The 17,601-nt window shown below is 53.7% G+C and overlaps 2 protein-coding genes across 4 annotated transcripts in view; one reads left to right on the top strand and one right to left on the bottom strand.

Annotated features, from left to right (window-relative positions):
• POLD3 (DNA polymerase delta 3, accessory subunit) overlaps positions 1–5,556 on the top strand; it is a 117,843-nt gene extending 112,287 nt beyond the window's left edge. The window contains exon 12 of the mRNA XM_032853082.1: positions 5,476–5,556. Within this exon, the coding sequence (XP_032708973.1) occupies positions 5,476–5,504 (29 nt within the window). The 3' untranslated portion in view covers positions 5,505–5,556. The remainder of the gene's footprint in view (positions 1–5,475) is intronic.
• Positions 1,020–17,601, bottom strand: part of CHRDL2 (chordin like 2) — a 29,457-nt gene continuing 12,875 nt past the window's right edge. For 2 of the 3 annotated variants that reach the window (XM_032853084.1, XM_032853086.1), the window contains 9 exons: positions 14,609–14,702; positions 12,523–12,665; positions 10,508–10,601; positions 9,483–9,538; positions 7,670–7,838; positions 6,618–6,812; positions 6,102–6,275; positions 1,856–1,948; positions 1,020–1,182 (listed from right to left, as the gene is read on the bottom strand). In XM_032853084.1, coding sequence (XP_032708975.1) covers positions 1,103–1,182; positions 1,856–1,948; positions 6,102–6,275; positions 6,618–6,812; positions 7,670–7,838; positions 9,483–9,538; positions 10,508–10,601; positions 12,523–12,665; positions 14,609–14,702 — 1,098 coding nt within the window. In that variant the 3' untranslated portion in view covers positions 1,020–1,102. Of the gene's footprint in view, positions 1,183–1,855; positions 1,949–5,184; positions 5,240–6,101; positions 6,276–6,617; positions 6,813–7,669; positions 7,839–9,482; positions 9,539–10,507; positions 10,602–12,522; positions 12,666–14,608; positions 14,703–17,601 lie in introns of all 3 variants that reach the window. The other variant, XM_032853085.1, reaches the window with a different exon arrangement.

Here is a 17,601-nt window from a genome sequence, read left to right as displayed (position 1 = left end):
AAGGCTCAGGGGACAGTCATCAGAGCCCATAAGTGGCTGGAGATGGCAGAACTCCAGCCCTTAGGCCATCTTACACCACCTCTCCACAGCTTCCGCTCCAGCTTGGGGAGGAGGGCAGTGCTGCACTGGAGGGGAACCATCGATCTGGGAGGTGGTGGGCCTGAGTTCTAGCCCTGGCCTCCCTTCACTGTCACTGTGAGGCTTTGGGGAAGACAGTGGCCCATCCTGATCCTCTATTTCATCTTCTCTAAAGTTTGGGTAATTCCTACACTGTTCATCTTACGTGGAATCGTGAGCATTAAAACATCTTTGAAATTGCAAGTAATTGTACATGTAGGCAGGACAAATTATTAATGCTGTCTTTAATTGTAACTGTTAGGCTCTCTTCCCAGATTGTGGTGCTGGGGTTGACAATGTGACTGCCAAGTCTTGGAAATCCTCAGAGGTGAGACTCTTTGGGCTTATGCCATGGGTCACGGTCTGGGCAGATCTGGGGGAGGAGTGCTAGCCCAGAGCGGGAGACCTGCCCCCAGCTCGGCCTCCGCTCCTGCCCTGCCCCCCAGCTCCCAGCAAATTACTGCTCCTCACAAAATTCAGTGTCCTCATTGTAGAGCGTGGCTGACATTTGTAAGGATCCCTGGAAGATTTGCTGGGGGAAGTGCCTTGAGGCTCTCTTTACCCCTCCACTGGCTAACTGGAGTCAGTCCCTTTCCTAGGCTCAGTGCCAGTGAGCTCCAGGAGCGGGGCGCCCATAAAAGCAGGAGGAGCCATAGCAGTGGGGGCGGGGCAGGGACAAAGCAGTGCAGTGCAGGGGAGAGGCCCCGGAGGCAGACAAGGACCTGGACAGGGAAGCTGGGGGAACTAGCCCTGGCTCTGGTAACAATTCCCCTCAAGGACAGGGGCCAGTCTCTACCCCTGTTGCACCTTAGTCTCTAGCCCTGTAAAATGGGCATAACCAGGCCTGCCTTGCAGTCCCTGTGGGAACACATGGAGACTGGACAGGAACTCAGCAGACAGGGTTGAGGGGTAATGCAACTTATCATTTATTAATATATAACAACAAAAATGATAAAGCTCATATCTGCAACTGTTTACGTCTTTGTTATAAGGTCTTGGTTGCTTTGTCTGGACTGGCTGTGACCTTCAGCTCCGGGGTCTGGGCTAGGAAAACATTCCAGTGACCTGCATAGAGGAAAGCAAAAGAGGGGTGTGGGGTGTGCGTGTGTGCATGCATGTGCACAGAGAGGCAGTGACTGGGGTAGGAAAAACTTAAGAAGGATGGTGAGAGCCTGGGTTTGGAGTCCACAGGAGGTAGGAGATGGGTATTTCCATCATACCCCCATCCCAGTCACTTCTTGGCACATGACCCCACCTTCAACCAACCAGCATTTGGGCCTAGGCTGGTTTCCTAACACCTGTTGGTGACACTCCCATCTGTGACTTCCTTCCCCATCTGAAACCCCACCTGGGTCCATCTTCCTCAGTATAGGGTAGGGCAAATAAGGGGCATCAGAAGGAAAGTGGTTAGGAGGGTTTCAATAGGAAATGTTCCAATAGAGAGGGGGTAGGCAGCATGAGGGTTTGGGGGCTCAGGCTTCCCTCCTCCACAGCCCTGTCTCCCCCACTCCCAGGACCAAATCCAGATGGTTCTGCTTCACCTTCCCACTCCCGAGTGTCCTGAATTGAGAAATCTCTGGCCCAGACACCCACTGGATTCCTGTGCCGGGAACTGACGTCTGTGGCCGACAGCCACCCTGCCCCTCCTCCCGGCACCAGCAGCCGGGAGCTCCCCAAGAGGTCCTGGCCTCTGGCCTGGCTTTCTTCCCAGGCCCCAGTCCTCGGCCTAATGTCCCACCTTCATGGGTGCCAGTGAGGAGCCGGAAGTTCTGTGCCTCTTTCTGGAAGTCTTGCTTCCTGACTTTCTTGATCTGAATCAAGTGGAAGATTCCTGAAGGCAGAGGCAAGGGCATGAGCAGGAAAGGTGGGGCCATGCAGTCGACGGAACAGGATAACTTAGAGATGTAACCTAGTCATCCCTCCCCTCCCCTGTTCCGACCAGGCACCAAACCCTGTGGACTAAATTTCCTCAGTATTTTGAACCTACCCTCCCATCTCCACTGCCACTTTCCCCATTCTTGCCCGGTCACATCTTGCCTGGGTCACTACACTAGCCTTCTGACCCCCTCTTACGCCCCCTGCAGTCTGTGATCCTAACTGCAGTCATTTGAAACCATACAGGACCTGTCACTCCCTTACCCTGACCTCTCATCGCCTCTCTGCTGACCCTCTCACACTACTCACCTGTCCACAGTGTGTGTGTGTGTGTGGGGGGAGCCCATATGGATTGGTCATGCTTTTTTTCTGGTCATAAAATGTATGATAAAAATCGGTAGGTGTGCTTATCAGACTCCCAAGGAACGTCAAGCATCAGAGTGGTAGGCCCCCTCTCAGCACGAGGCTCTGTTCACCCAGCCCCTAGTGGCCTTCCTGTGCTCCAGCCCTAAGGGACTACTTAAAGTACCCTGAGGGTCCCCAGCTTTTACATAGGCCACCCCTGCTGCTTCAACTCCTTCTCCCGTTGACTTCTGTTTCTCCTGCTGCCACCAGATGAACTCCTATGCATCCTCTAAGCTTTGGCTGGGAAGTCTTCCTTGATCTCCCCTCCCTGGGGCACCCACAGTTCTTAGCTTCTGTTGGTGATTAGACCTATTTCCAGTGTGCTCTCATCGTGTCTGTCCTTGCCTCCTCTGGTTACTCCTGCAGGGTTTTCCTCTCTGGCTCCCCTGAGCCTGACCCACATTAGTCATGTAGGACAAGTGAGTGAATGAACAAATGAGTGGATGATCCCTCAATGAATGGATGGGTAAGGAAACATATGAGTACCCTGTCTAGCCCGGGCCCTAAAGGGAACGAGGCATTAGCTGGATCTCCTGATGTTTGTGTCCCATGGGAAGCTGGCCACAGGCACCACACCTGGCCCTGAGGTCCCGAGCACATGGGCTATGAAGTTGCACCAGCTGTGACTGCCAGGGTCTGTGGCCAGAAAGAACAGATGTGACAGCAAGGCCTCTGCTAGGCCAGCACAGCTCTCAAGAAAACTAAGAACTGGCCTTGCTTATGGAAATCTGAGTAGGATGCCACTGAGGAGAACGTTCAGCACTAAGGTCCAGGAGGCTGGGAATGTCTAGCATCATTCTCAGGACCCCTAGTCCAGATGCCAAGGACCAGGCTATGAGAGAGACTCACTCCGGAGGCCCAGGCTACATCACAAGCTCGAGATGGCAATAGGTCCTTCTGCCCAGGCCTGCTGCTGCACACACCCCGGAACACAGATTAGAGAGGAGGTAATAGGGATGAGGGGAGGTCTTCACACTGTAGCCTGTAAAGCATGAGCATAAGAACTGTGCTCTTGGATCTGGAATCGAGAGCTGGCTGAGGAGCATGGCCATGGCATTGGAGGGTGGGCCAGGTCTGAGGGCAGCTGGATTCTGTGAACGTTGGGCAGAGATGGTACCGGCAGGTGACACTCAGCTCAGTGTGAAGACAGACCCTTTCTAGGTGGGGCCAGGGGCTGGAGACCATGCAGGAGGCCACAGGGGGCTTCCTTTCTAGACAGGGGCTGGAATCAGGATCCCTGATGTCCCTCTACTCTGAAACTCCAGAATCGAAAAGGGTCTTCACAATAAGCCAGTTTCTGGGGCCTGAGGCTGGCCTCATGGTGGCCTGGCCTCCCTGAGTCTGGGTGTTGGCATCTCCAGGCCAGTTCTCCAGGCCAGTTCACCTCTGGGTGAAGAAACAGGGTTTCCCACTGACAGACCTCAGGAGTGTTTGCTTTGACCCCCACAGTGTGGGGCAGAGAGGAGACGTGAGGCGCTTAGGCTGCCCAGAGGGTCAGGAGATGGGAGTCAGGCATGTTTGCCAGTGTCAGGAGGGTAGAGCCTGGCACCTACTCCTTTTCTGCTGGGTCTGGTGGTAGTGAGATTGACCTTGAGCTACAATGCTCTAGTCTACACCATCCTGGGCACATCTTGGCCTTCCTTAGACACCTTTCTGAAAGCATTAGGTCACCTCCGTGGAGGCGGCACTGGGGAGAGTCAGACTTGGGTTTGAATCTTTGCTTGACTGCTTAAACTGTGTGACTTTGAGCAAGTGGTTTTGCCTTTCAGACTCAGTTTTATCTGCAGGATGGTACGTTCATACATATCCCTCAGGTTTCTTAGATGGATGAAAATGAAACACATTAGCAAAGGGGCCTACTATACCCCAATCGCAGGGGAGAGCACAGCGCATGAAACCTGAGGCTCTGGGGCCTGTCTGAGGCTCTCACTGCCACCCTTGCCTTCATTGTGCTCCTCTTGCCTTCCTAATGCCTCCTCCTCCACGAAGCCTTCCAGCCTGACAGCTCAGCTCCTGGGGAATTCCTGCTGCATCCAAATCACTAAGTCCTGGGTTCCCATGGACAGAGACTGGGATCTGTTGCTCTCTGTGGTCCCAGTACCTTGTGGGGTTGGGGGGAGGTCTGAAGTAAACCTGCACCTGTCCAGGGACTGAGGGGACCTCAAGGCACAAAACAATGATAAGTGTTCCTGAATCTAACTCCTCGGCTGTGGCAGAGACCCCACCAGCTGCTGCTTGCACACCCCTGTGAATTGAGCTTGCTCCCTCCCTTCTTTGACAGAAAGGGTCTAGGTATGAGAAAGTGCTTCCCCTCATCGGTGGAAACATGCTTCTCTGTAATTCTGAGTAGGTGGGATGAAGGTACTGATGTTTAGTAGCACCTACTGTAGGTCAGGGCTGTACCCATGTTATTTCCTTTAATCCTCCAAAAACCCTCCTTCCCAATTAACAGAAGAAAAATTGAGGCCCAGGGAGGTCAAGTGATTGCCCAAGGCCACACAGCTAAGAGCAGAGCCAGGATTCAAACTCAAGGCTGTCTGATTCTCAAAGCCTCTGCTTGTTGTTCTGACCCTTGCAGTCACTCAGAACCCAACCGCTCCCCCTGCCTGGGGCAGTCCTTCAGAGCCAGGAAGTCAATGGTCCTGTCCCCCTGAGTCTTCTCTTCTCCAGGCTGAACAGCTCCGCTTTCTTCGTCCATTCCTCCTAGGACAGGAGGCAGAGTAGAGCAGGGAAAGAGCCGCATCTGACGTCACAAGACACGGGCTCTAGCTCCCGTCCTCCACTTACTGGCTGTGTGGCCTTGGGCCAGGTACTTCACCTCTCTGAGCCTCAGTTTCCTCATCTGTAAAATGGGGATAATAATACCTAACTCTCAGGATCGTTGAGGATCAAATGAGATCATGAATGTGAAGCACTTTGTAAACTCTGAAGTGCTCCACACATCGGCTATCCTCCTGACCATCAGTATTACCATCCCCTCGCCCACCCCCACCCACTCCAGCCAGACCCAGTGGATGAGAAAAGTGACCTTACAGCTAACTCACACTTAAAGAGTTTGGTTTGTTTTACTCCACCCAGGGGATCTATGTTTGGCAAGAGGAACCTAAAAGCCCAACTCTCAGCAATTTCCTTCTCAATGACAACGCTTCTTGACCTTCAGCTGGTGATCTGAGCATCCCGGTGCCGCAGGTGAGTTTTTCATGGAACGAGAACTATGTTTTGACGTCAACTTATTGGAAGGCTAGAATCCACCATACGGAAAAGGCTGAATGAGACTAGCCTTCAGGCAGGCCCTCTTGCCTTGCGGATGCTGTGAAGGCCCTTCTGCCTGAAAAGCTCTCCCCTCACTGCGTGCTGACCCTCTACCAGGAGATGTGCCTCTTTTCTATCCCCCCCACCGTCCCCCCACATACGCATTACCCTTTTCCTGGCTTCCTTGCAAGTGCAACAACCCCTTCCTCCCAGGAGAGGGAGCACTTCGAGTCCCTGGCCTTGGCGAGTGGATGAGTTTATCAGAACTGTCAGAGAATCACAGGCCCAATCTCTGTCTCCCTCTCTCTTGGAATTGGAGACTTAAATCTAGAAGGGTAGCCAGAGGCGGGTCTTCCTGGGCTGGAGGCCCTTGATCCACAAAATGCTCCTAAGGTGACTGGTAAGGGGGACAGGCCAGAGGTAAGCCCGGCTGGGAGGGGGCCAATGCTCACCTTTTACCAGCTTCCAGAGGTAGATCTCCACCTGCTCAGAGGCCTCATGCTCGAGGGCAAAACGATGTAGGTTGTCTGGGCTTGGAGCTATTGATGTGTGGACGAGGACATGGCCTGGCACCTTCGGACACCTGGTGGCACTGATGTCACTGGGGCCAGGGTCTGCCTTGTTCTCTGGGGAAGACAAGGAGATCATGAACACTCTGCCCCCTCCCTACCCCTGCCTGGTGAGCCCAGGAAGCCAGGCCACTGATCCCACTTCCCCTTCAGGTCTTTAAAGTCCTTGGGAAAGTTCTGGTGCCTCTGGCACCAGATTGACTGATTCTGTGTATACTTGCTAGAGTCTCTGAATTGGTTCTCTAAGGCCAGTATTTTGTGAGCCAGGCATTTTCCACTCCCGTATGTCTAAAGCCCCTGCAGCCTGACCCCCCATGTTGGAGATGTTCCAAGTACCTGTGCCCCGGGGAGAGGGACTCTGCGCCCACTGCCTTCCCTGTCCCCAGCATCTCTTTGTACCTGGGCAAATCTTGCAACACTTCCCGGCCACTTTCTCAGGGCGATGGCAGGGGTACTCCGTGGGACAGGTCACCCGCTGGCAGTCCTGGCGGCCATCCTGACAGGTGCACAAGATGCAGGGCAGGGGTCCAAAGGAGCGGAAAGCTGGGTGCCACACCTCCCCATGGGAGTATGTCTTCCCACTGTGCACACAGGCTGGGGCCAAGGAGGGCGGGAAGGGAGGAGGGTCAGTGCCACGGACCTGGGCCAGAGTCCTAGGAATGGGTGGGGCCAGGAACTTGGGGAGCCCCTGCTCCACCAGTCTGGCCCAGCCACACTGCCTGCAAAGTGGAGGCCGGGTATAGAACTGGACCCCTGTCCCTGCCTTCTCCCTTTTTGCAGTACTCAGGGCTGACCCCAGCCCAGTATGGGCCCAGTATGTTCTTGCTGAAGATGGAGAGTTCTCCCCCTGCCCTTTACGGGCACCTCTGGCAGGGGGAGTTCTTAGACCCAGTTCTGTCCCCACCTGGCAGTGTGAGCTCGGGCAGGTCCCTTCCCGTTTCTTAGCCTCAGTGTCCCATGAGTCCCAAAGGGGTTGTGACAGGTAGCTTCACAGCTGAGCCTGCTTTCCTCCCCTTCTGCTGCTCCTTCCCTGCGCCATTCTGCCCATCTGCCTGCAGCCTCCCTCCGCTCCCTCCTTCCTTTGCCTTTCTCTCACTGCTTCCTTCTATTGTATTTATTTCCATGTCTGAAACCCCTCCAGGACAAGGACCACTTTTCATCTCTCTGTTCTGTGCCCTCTATTCTCAGCAAAGACATGGCAGAGGCTCAGAAAATACTGTTGTGCTGCCCCATGGTCTTGGTTCTAGGGCTGGTTCTGTGTCTCAGTACTCTGAACCTTGGTGCCCTTTCAGGACCCTCCAGTTTTGATGTTTTAGGAATCTACAAGCTCCTGGCCAAGTTGAGATCAGGGAAGCACTGAGCTAGGGTGGGGGGGTTGCAGGGATGGAAGGCAGGAACAGTCGGGGCCCCCTTTTCCCACCTTAGGGATCAGAGGAGATTCCCATCCCCACCTTTCTTATGTTTCTCCTTCAGGACAATCTTGACTGTTGTGCTGCCTGCCCCCTTCGGTCGGAAGTGGCGAGAGATGAAGCCCAGAGGAGAGCTGAGACCAGTGGGGGCTGGGGTGCCCAGGCCTTTCTTTCCCCCACTGTCCCCCGAACACGGATCCTGGGAATGTCTCTGCAAATGGCAGGAGGAATGAGGATCACTGCCCGTGCCCGCAGAGGAGCAGCAAGACAGGCTGTGGTGAGGCCTACAGTGGACACCACCATCACTTCCTAGTAAAGAGAGGCACACACTAGGGATGAAAAGATCTGGATGTGGCCCAAGATGTTCTCAGACAGTGAATCTTTGAAAACTCTCAGAGGACGGTGGTTTGGAAATCCAGCCTCCACCAAGCCCTTCTCAGGCCTGTCAGAGCCAGGGCCTTGGGGCTGGAGTGAACACAGGGTGCTGAGGTCTTGATCTGGGAGACACCACGATCAGGGACCTGGGAAGCTTCATATTTAAGAAACGGGAGGTAAGGCTGTAGTGAGTTAAGAGTCGGGGAATTCTTTGAGGAGATTTTGTTGATTGGGGAAAAGATGGGCCTCTGAAGATCTCACCAGGCCCCAGAATCCCACAGGGCAGAAGACTAAAAGCAGGCCCCACCTGGAGACCCTTGGTCCCCAGAGCCCACTTTCTTGAACTCCTGGAACCTAAGATCCTGAGACCCTGTCCCTCCAGACCAGGTCTTGGGCAGACTGGCAGTGATAGCAAATGGTCTGTGGTAAGGGCGGTGTAATGAGGCAGGAGCAGCACAGCTCATGGTTAGAGGACTGCTCCAGGCCAACGCAGAGGAGCAAGTGGGCTTATTACCCCCCTCGCTGATACTGAGTCACTCATATTCCTTCTTCTACGGCCCCTTCCTGCCCACATGATCTCTGAGTCAGAGACTGGCCAGATTCAGCCTATAGGAGCTCCCAGGAAACTATCTCAGGCCCCAGAACAGGCTCAGGTACATAGGAGGCTCCCAGGAAATGTTTGTCAAGTGGAATAGTGGCAAGATGGAATCAAGGAGCCCAGCCCTCTAATGGGACTTGCTCACATCATCCAGTAAGTAGCTAATCAGGGCCTGGAACTAAGCCTGGGTAGGCTTCTCTTAGCACACTCTATCAGCACACTGATAGAATGGCAGAGATAAAGGGGGAGCTCGATAGTTCAGACCCCTGGGGAGTCCCTGAGCATGGAAAGCCAGCCTCCAGTCCCCCATGGTCCAGGTGCCCCAGGCTCAGAGAGGAGGTGGAGTTGTTCCCCTTGTAGACACAGCACAGAGGGCGGTTGGGGACTTGAGTCAGAGAAAGAGGTCCAGTTTAGCTCATCCTAACTCCAGACAGAGATGGAGAGGGGCCAAGACAGAGGGGAGGACAGAGAGGTAGCCACCAAACAAAGAACCAGTACCTCAGGGGCTGGGTGGGGAAGGCTGGGCCAAGACAGAGGCCATTTCCTCGGGGGAATGTGCTGCTCAGAGGCAGCCTGAACTAAGGACAGACACAAGGCTATCTAGCCTCGGATAGAACAGTGTCACAGTATTTCTCAGGAGGGAAATTGGGCAGTTTGGGGCCTGCTCTTGTACATCGGGGTACTTTCTCCCAGGCCCCTGTTGACCCAGCAGCCATGATGGGAGACTGGGAAGAGGGGCTGGAACATGGTGGAACTCATGTTGCTGACCTAGGGGACAGATGAGAAATGACGACAGTAATGGTACCGCCTGCCCCAGAGTCCTGGGCTTTAGGCCGTGGCTACCAGCCGCCCTCACCCCCTCTCCCCACCTTGTGCACTCACCACCCCATGCTGTGACTGCGTAGTGTCCTCTTCAGCTGATTTCTCACCTGACCCATCTGGAAACCCAAAGGGAAGTTGGGTCAGCCTCCACCTCCTGAGCCTTGTAGACCGGAGCCCTGCAGGCCCTCAACCCCCAGGCCTTATGCCACTTATGCAGTCCCTGCACACCAGCAGGTCCCTCTGCCCCTCTGGGGCCTCATTCCCACTTCCCATTACAACCTCTCCTCACCCTCGGGTTGACACATTCCCCACAACCGGGTTACTGCCTCAGTTTCCCCACACTGACCTCCTGGTGGTCACCATTAGGACTGAACTTGTTGACTGGGCCAGCGCATCTTATTCAGTGCCCATCATGGATGGCCCACGGGCCCAGCATCCCATCCCTGCAGCCTTACTTCGTGCAGCCCCCTGGGAAGCCACCCTATCCAGCCACACTTGAAGTCATCAGGCCTTGATATACTATCCATTCGCAGGCACCAGCCTCCAGGCCCTCTGTGCTTTCAGTTGGAACACCCTGGGACTCTATCTTCCACCCTGTGGGGTCCCAGCACACAAGGCCCTGAGAGGGATTCTCTCTCTCCAGCCCCCGCCTCACATACAGTCTGGTAGTCTTGGTTCAAAGACCAAGAACACTGGAATCGGACAGTCCATTAGGAATCACCAAGGCCGGCCTCTCAGTGCATATCTGACACTGCTGAAGCCCAAAGAGGGGAAGGAATGGGCAGGAATTAGCTGGAGGAACCAGGACTGAACTGGAGTTACCTAACGCCTGGTCCAGTGCCCTTCTACAATGCCAACATCTGGAGAAGCATTCTACTATGAAGCCCTCCCTTCCCCCAGTGCTGCCTCCTCCAGGAAGATTTCCTGAACTACCTCAACTCACAGGGTATGGTGTGACCATCTGTGCACTTGTTTCTGCGCAAGCCATTTGCCCTTCACCAGCTGAGGTTCCTCCGCCTCTAATAGTCCATGGCTAGGGCCCTGGGATGGGCTGGGTGGACACTCAGATCTAGGGATAGACTCACCTTTGCAGGTCTGGCAACAGGAGGCAGGCAGTGGTAGAGGTGCAGGGCAGCCTGGTTCTGGGCAGGTCATGAGACCGCAGTAGATCTGGCCTTCCTGACAGAGCAAAGGGGAGATGAGCTCCAATGAGGAACAGCCTCGGGGTTAGAAGAGACCCTGCCCTGTGGGCAAATGGCTTTGAGGTGTCCTTTGAAGTAGGAGAAGAAAGGAGCAGCAGAGCCTCCTGGGCAAGGCCCAGCCAGCTCAGAGGAGGGGTCCCCTGTGCCCTCCCCAATTGGTCCCCAGCCCTGAGGTAACATTCATCCTTCAGCTTCTAAAGGGTTTTCAGACCCTGTCTCTCCCTCATCTCTTATAGCAACCTGGTGAGGTGGGATTCTTCCATCCTACAGATAAGGAGGGCCCGAAGAGGGGCCTGAACTGCCTGAAACCAGAAATCAGAAATGCAACCCAGAAGAGCCGACTGGAGCCCAGCCTGCAGGCTTTTTCTGCTGAAGTCAACACCCTCCTCCCCTGACCTGGGACAGGGGATCCAGAGAGAGGAGGGAGATCCATGGGACACCCGTTGAGCTGATCTTGCTCTTACTGAAAACCCTAGGTCCCCAGCTTTAGGACCCAGCCTGGAGAGGCAACACTGCTGAGAAAAGGCCTTCTGGGAATCCTTTGGTGAGTCACTTCTCTTCTCTGGGCCTCACTTTCCTCTTTGATGGAAAGGGAGCCCTCCCATCTGGGTTGTAAAGAGCAAGTGAGCGAGTAGTTGTGAAAACCCTTTTCAAACCGGAAGGCATGATGTCCCTGGCAGGAAATGACATCACCTCGAGTCCTTTCCCTATGCCTTTTGCAGTGAGGCTCAGAAGTAGGCCAGGAGTCAAGCCAGTCCCATTTAAACAAGGAAGAGAAGAAACTGGGAGACCCCAGTGTCCAAGGAGAAGGGACAAGGAATCATAAGAATGTTCTCACCACCCCACCGCCATGCCATCGTTCTGTCTCCTCCCACAGACTCCTCCTCATCCAGGCCCTTGTCCTTTACAGGAAGCAGCACAATACAGGGAAGAAGGGAACATGAAATTTGGAGTCATGCGGCCCTCCCCTGAACTCTGGCTCTGCCACTTAACTAGCTGTGTGACCTTAGGCAAGTTACTTAACTGATATGAGCCTCAGTTTCCTCATCTGAAAAATAAGAACGGTGATTGCCTGCTCCTAGGGCCTTGGGGTGCTGTATGGAAATACAAGGCATCTCCACGAACCAGCAGGTACGATATATTAGACTGCTGGAAGAAGCTTAAGCCCTGTAAAAAATAATTGCTCTCTACGTTGAGTTGTAAGTGGCCACTCCTTAGTATTTGGAAGTTGTTTGCTCTGCTGCACAGATACCTGAAGATTCAGAATCTCAGATGAATAGGATGGCTGAAAGCCACCTGTCAGCCTAAAGCAGGGCCACACTTGAGCCCACCAAGGAGGAGGGTAGAGACTTTCCAGATCAGGCCCTGCTTGGCTTCAGTCTCTGTCCCCTGGGAACACTGCAGGGTCTGATCTTCCTGTGCCTAGGCCCAACTCTGACCACAGCAGGAGGAGCTTAAGGGAGCTCAGATTATATCCATTTGCAACAAACAGTCTGACCCGTCTCTGTACCCCAGGACTGATCATTCACTCATTCACTTATTCATTCAGCAGTCATTATAGACATCTTTGTGCCAGGCCCGGAGCCGGTAGCAGCAGAAGATACAAAAATGAACTGGGCATGGTCCCTCCATTCGAGGAGTGCGGAGTCTACCGGGGAACACAGAGTGGGCAAATGTGAGTGTACAAGGTAAGCATGCGGTGTCAGGCAGCTCATGGGGCTGCAAAAGGCCAGAGACGGGCAGGACATTCTGAAGCCCAGATGTTCCCTTCCCCCGGAGCCCATCTACTCTCACTTGGCTTTGACCAGGAGGAACGCTATTCCCCCCCATACCACACCACTGTGTCTTTCAGGCCTCTCTGTGCCGGCCTGTGCTTAAGAGAACGCAGAAGGACTTACAGTACAGCTGCAGAGGACACACTGGTTGGGCAGGCGGGCTGGGAGCAGCTCGTGGGCACTGAAGATCTCTCCGTGTTGGTACATGGTCCCATTGTGCTGGCAGTACTTTGGGGGGGCCCGGAGCCCAGAGGGGGTGTGAGGTTCTGCAGTTGGGGGAGGGGAGAAGAAAATGAAGTTTCACATTGCTCCAAAAGCTTTGTCAAAATTCACCAGGCCACTTTCCTAAAGATTCAGCATCTTATTCTATCTTGGCACTTCAATCAAGTTCTGGCCTCAGCCTTCCCAGCCAGATATTAACCAGTCGAGAGGTCCCGCTGATACCTACATCTGACCATGTCACTCCCTCTCATGGTTCCCCACCATGGCCTTTCAGCCCCTCAGTGTCTGAGCTGGCCCTGACGAGAGCAGGAATGCAAGGCCAGAAGCCTCAGCTCCACTGAGCCCCACTTGGTGGGGACCTTTGTTAGTTCATTGCCTGTTCAGTGAGCATATCCAGGAATCCTCTCTAGTGCCAGGCACTGTTCTAGGTGGTGGGGATACAGCAGTGAACAAAATAAGGTCCCATGCTGAGTTAGATCCTAGTGGAGTCAGCTGGAATGATCTGGGCTGGCCCTGAGCTTGGTGTAAGCTCCATCATCCACTGGCCACCACAGCCCCGCTCCTCAGCACCTGCCAGTTAGCCTGTCCTCATCCTGCCAGGTTGTGGGGTTTAAGTTTCCAGTCCTGAGAGAACCCACTCATTCTCTCAAGACACCTTTACTAAGCGCCTTCTGTGTACCAGGCACCAGGCTAGGCATTGGGAATGGAGTGCAGAGTAAGACCCAGGCCCTCCCACCCAGAAACTCACAATGTAATTGGGTAGAGAGACACTCTACAGGCGGTGACACTAGTATGGTAAGGGCTAAGGCATATGCAGGCATCGGTTGTCAGCATAGACAAGGAGCCCTTAACTCAGGAGCTGGGAGCAGGGGCTGGGGGCTGGTCACGGAAGGCTTCCTGAAGGAGCCGATGGCTGAGCTGAGTCCTGGAGAACCATTGAGCCAGGAAGGTGAAGGGACAGGGCAGGGACAGGGAGAAGGAGAGAGGAGCATGGAAGAGGGAAGGGGCCAAGGCACAAAGTCAACAAGGGGAGGTAAGGACTCCTGGAGTGAGCCTCTACCAGGGAGGAAATATGATACCCCCCTCACCGGGCAGGATGAAGCTCAGAGCCCCTGCTCCCTGAGGGAAGCCAGACCCAAGGACATCTATGACCCAAGTCAGAGCCATGGTGAGATCCCTACTGGGCTCCCTCATGGAAAATGAGTCCCTTTACACATTTACTCCACACAGATCCCCAGCTCACCAAGAGAGCCCTGGTTACAGAGCCTGGAGACCATAGTCTGGAGCCATGTTTGATCACCTTCCTGATGCTTCTAAGTACTGATTTTCCTCTCGACATGGTCTCCCCACTGGGTGCCCCTCGTTGGCCATTTGGTTACATATACACTTGGTTATGCCAATTCCTTCTCAGACTGCCTCTCTTCTCCTCTCTTTTACCTCTATTTCCTAGAATTCCAGTCTCAGATGCTCTTAGAATCTTAAAATCATAGACATTTAGCATGAAGATGTGTAGAGTACCTGAACCTCAGCACTGTGGGGATTGTCCAGGGACATGCGCTCCAACTCCTTGGGTCATTCCCAGCCCCAGGGCGGAAATCCTGGCATCTCCCTACAGGGCCTGCCAGCCCCGGATCCCTCATGCACTGACACAGGACATGTCCACTCTCTCTAGCTCTGGTCAGCCAGAGAGGGTTGGGGACCAAGCGTGCCGTCCCTGGGCCAACCACACCCCTGTTTCCTTCAGCCACTTTCTACATTTTCTCCCTCCTCCTGCTAAGCCCAGTTACTTAGGAATGAGAAGTTTGCGGCTACCCCAGCCCTCCTTGGGGATCCAGGATGTTTCTTCCCCTGAGTACCTTTGTTGCCTCCAGACCCTCTGATGGCTACAGTCTGCCCCCGCTCATTCCAGGAGCCCCCCTCTGCCAGAAGCCCACATTGGGATGGAGATAAGGGTCAGTGAGCAAGGGGGAGGAAGGAGGCTACTTACCCACACACCGGGGACAGCACTGCTGTGGCTCGGTCACAGGCTGGGGACAGTGGACAGGTGGGCAGTGGAGGCGGTAACAGCTCACATGGGCACTCTGAAGGGGACACAGGGGGTTGGTCCTGATTCCAAAGAACTGTGGCCTCCCAAATGAACCCATCCTCTCCCCAAACCCCATCCCAGCTGTGGAACACTATGCTCATTTTAAACCTGTGACAGGAGAAAAGCAATCAAATCGATTTGTCCAGTCCCTCCCCTTCCCCTACTCACATGCCCCACCATGGAGGGGACTGCAGTGTGCATGGATTTGCACAGACCTGTGTCCCCTTCCTGGTGTTTGAGAAGTATGAGTAAAAGGCTGGAGTTATTTTGACTTTGATCTTGACTGTTGTTGCTTCAGCTCGGGGACTTGATTCTTTTCCCTCTGGGCCTGAGATTCATGGTTAAGAGAGGGCAGGTGACAGGGATGGGGACATGACTAGAAACCTGATGTGGAGAAGACTCAGGGCTTTGTGATCTACTCCCTGAATCTCTGGGAGGTTTGGGTAACTTTATGCAAAGCTTCAGAGCTGGCACCAGAGAAGGAGGGGCCCAAAGGTCTTATGCTGTTTCACGTACAACAAACAGAAGAGACTGGGGCAGAGAAACAGAGAGCTAGAGAGAGAGGGATGAGCAGAAAGAGAGGAGCTGAAGAGAGAGAGGCTACTGCCCCTGATAGACAGGGTCTGTCAGCCCAACCACCTGACTCTCCCCTCTGTGTTGTAATGAATCATTTTCATCAGTCTTGTCTATTCAACTGCGGATTCCCAAGAACAAGGATCAGTCCTGGTCTGTTCATCGCTGAATCGTCAGCTCAGGGCCTTGCTCCTGTAACAGTGCCTGTTACAGTCTGGATGAAGGAGGGAGTGAATAAATGAGAGCCAGGAGAGGGTGATAGAGGGCCTCTGTGTTAGATGAAGGGAGCCAGCTTTGTCCAACTGTGAAGTTGACAGGTTTGCTTCCAGGCCCCCTGCCCACCGAGTTTCCCCCCAGCACCTCTTGCCCCATGGAAAACCCTGGACCAGACGCCAGGCCCTCTGGGGTCACTGCTCCTCAAGATGGCCAGATCGCAAGGACTCATTAGTACTAAGGGGCATCTCAGAGTCTGTAGAATTGGTCTGAGCCCCTCAATTGAGTAACTGGAGTGGAATTCAAGGAACTGGGTGACCTGAAGAGTTAGAATCTCTCTCTTGATTATGGTCTTAGAGGAGCCAAGGGGTAGAGACAATCCGCAACGTACAGCCGGAAATAAGTCAGAGACAGGCAAAATGTTGAATGGGCTGGGGACCAGGCGGGAGGCCTTGCAGCCAGATCAACTCTCAGGGAAGTCATAACTACCATGTACTGAGTGGGCACTAAGTAGGGGCTTTGTTTTATATATAAATATATGATCTCTCTTTATCTTCTCAGCAATCCTCAGGGTAGGAACAACTATCCACACTTCCACAATGAGAGAAGAGCCTCTGTCCTAGAGGTTAAGTTGCCTAAGACCCCACAACTGATGAGCACTGTCTCCAGGATCTGGGTCCTTTCCATGATGCTGAGCTACCTCTGATGACTGGGCGAGGCGAGGAGTGGGGAGTGGCACTTGTTGGCTCAGTATCTACAGTGTGACTGCTGGGTGCCAGGCCCTCTTCTAAGCTCTGGGGACATAGCAATGAGACCAACACAGTTTCTGCTCTCCCAGAACTTGCATTCCTAGGAGTAGGAGACAGTCTATAAAAAAATAAACAAGTAGGAACAAGATCATTTCAGATGTTAAAATTATGGTAATAATAAAAACAGGGTGGTGGGATTGAGTTAACAAAGTTAGACTCTTTCAATAACAGCTGTCAAAGAAAGCCTCATAAGGGGTCACGTGTATGTGATGGATGGCGAGTGGAAGGGACCGTTCCTGAGAAGATCTCGTGGGGGAAACATCGATGGGGAGGGGAAACATCAACGGGGAGGAGCAACCAGGTAGGACTGAGGTTGAAGTGTTGGTGCAGGTGGGAGACGAGGTCTGAGAAAAGGGCAGAAGGTAGCTCCTCCAGTGCCCAAAGCAGGAAATTTGAATTTTATTTTAGGTGCAATGAGAAGCTATTAGAGGGTTTTAAGAGTAGAAGAACGTGGTCAGTTTTATGTGTAGAAAAAATCATCCTAGCTGCTGTGTGGAGGACAGACTTAGAGAGGGAACAGGGAGAGCCCTTGGGAGGCTGGTGTAGCAGCCCAGGGAGAGATGAAGGTGGCTTTCATTAGGGGAGCAGTGATGGTGGAGAGAAGTGGAGGGACTCAGGGCATATCTTGGAGATAGCCACACAGCCCCTTGGGTTGGAGAAATGGTGTGTGTATGAATTCCAGGGAGGGAGAAATGAATTAACGCCAGTGGATCACAGAACTTGGACTTTGTCAACTGGACCGCATGATATGTCTGGAATTTTCTGTTATGGTTTTCTTTCTGTTCTCTGGCTATATTTCATAAAGTTCTTTTTGTAAAGGCTGATTGGCCTCATATGTGCTAAGGAGAACCAAGGGGAGGCAGTTGTGGGGGGGTTGTGTCCACGCTGGAACCAGTGTTCTGCCTCGGGCCAACACAGGAGAAGGAGTGGAGAATCTGTGGGACAGATCCCAGGAGGAATGAGACCTCAGTGATCAGAAGCAGGAGAGGGGCTGGTCTGCCCACCCCCATTTCCTAGTGTCTTCTCAGAAGCTCTTCTCTGCTCTCACTTTGAGGATTGTCTTAATCTTAAGAGACTTCCTGCAGTCCTCTCTTGGCTTTGTGCAGGGAAAGACAGGCACCAAGGGGCTGGCTCCAGGTAGGTACCCTGTCCCTCCCTCCCCACCCCCAGCACCAGCATCTAGACAGAGAGATCTGAGGATCTCACACCAACCAGGTTGGGCCCCAGGCAGCTGGACTAGAGCTATGGGTGTTGCAAGCCTCCCAAATCACTCCCCCTCCATCCTTACTCCTCCACCCT

Source organism: Lontra canadensis, unplaced genomic scaffold (assembly GCF_010015895.1).
Source record: "Lontra canadensis isolate GAN:19392208 unplaced genomic scaffold, GSC_riverotter_1.0 scaffold7, whole genome shotgun sequence".
NCBI lineage: Eukaryota > Metazoa > Chordata > Mammalia > Carnivora > Mustelidae > Lontra > Lontra canadensis.
The sequence above is the reverse complement of the archived record's forward strand: the minus strand, read 5'-3'. Positions and strand labels throughout refer to the sequence as shown.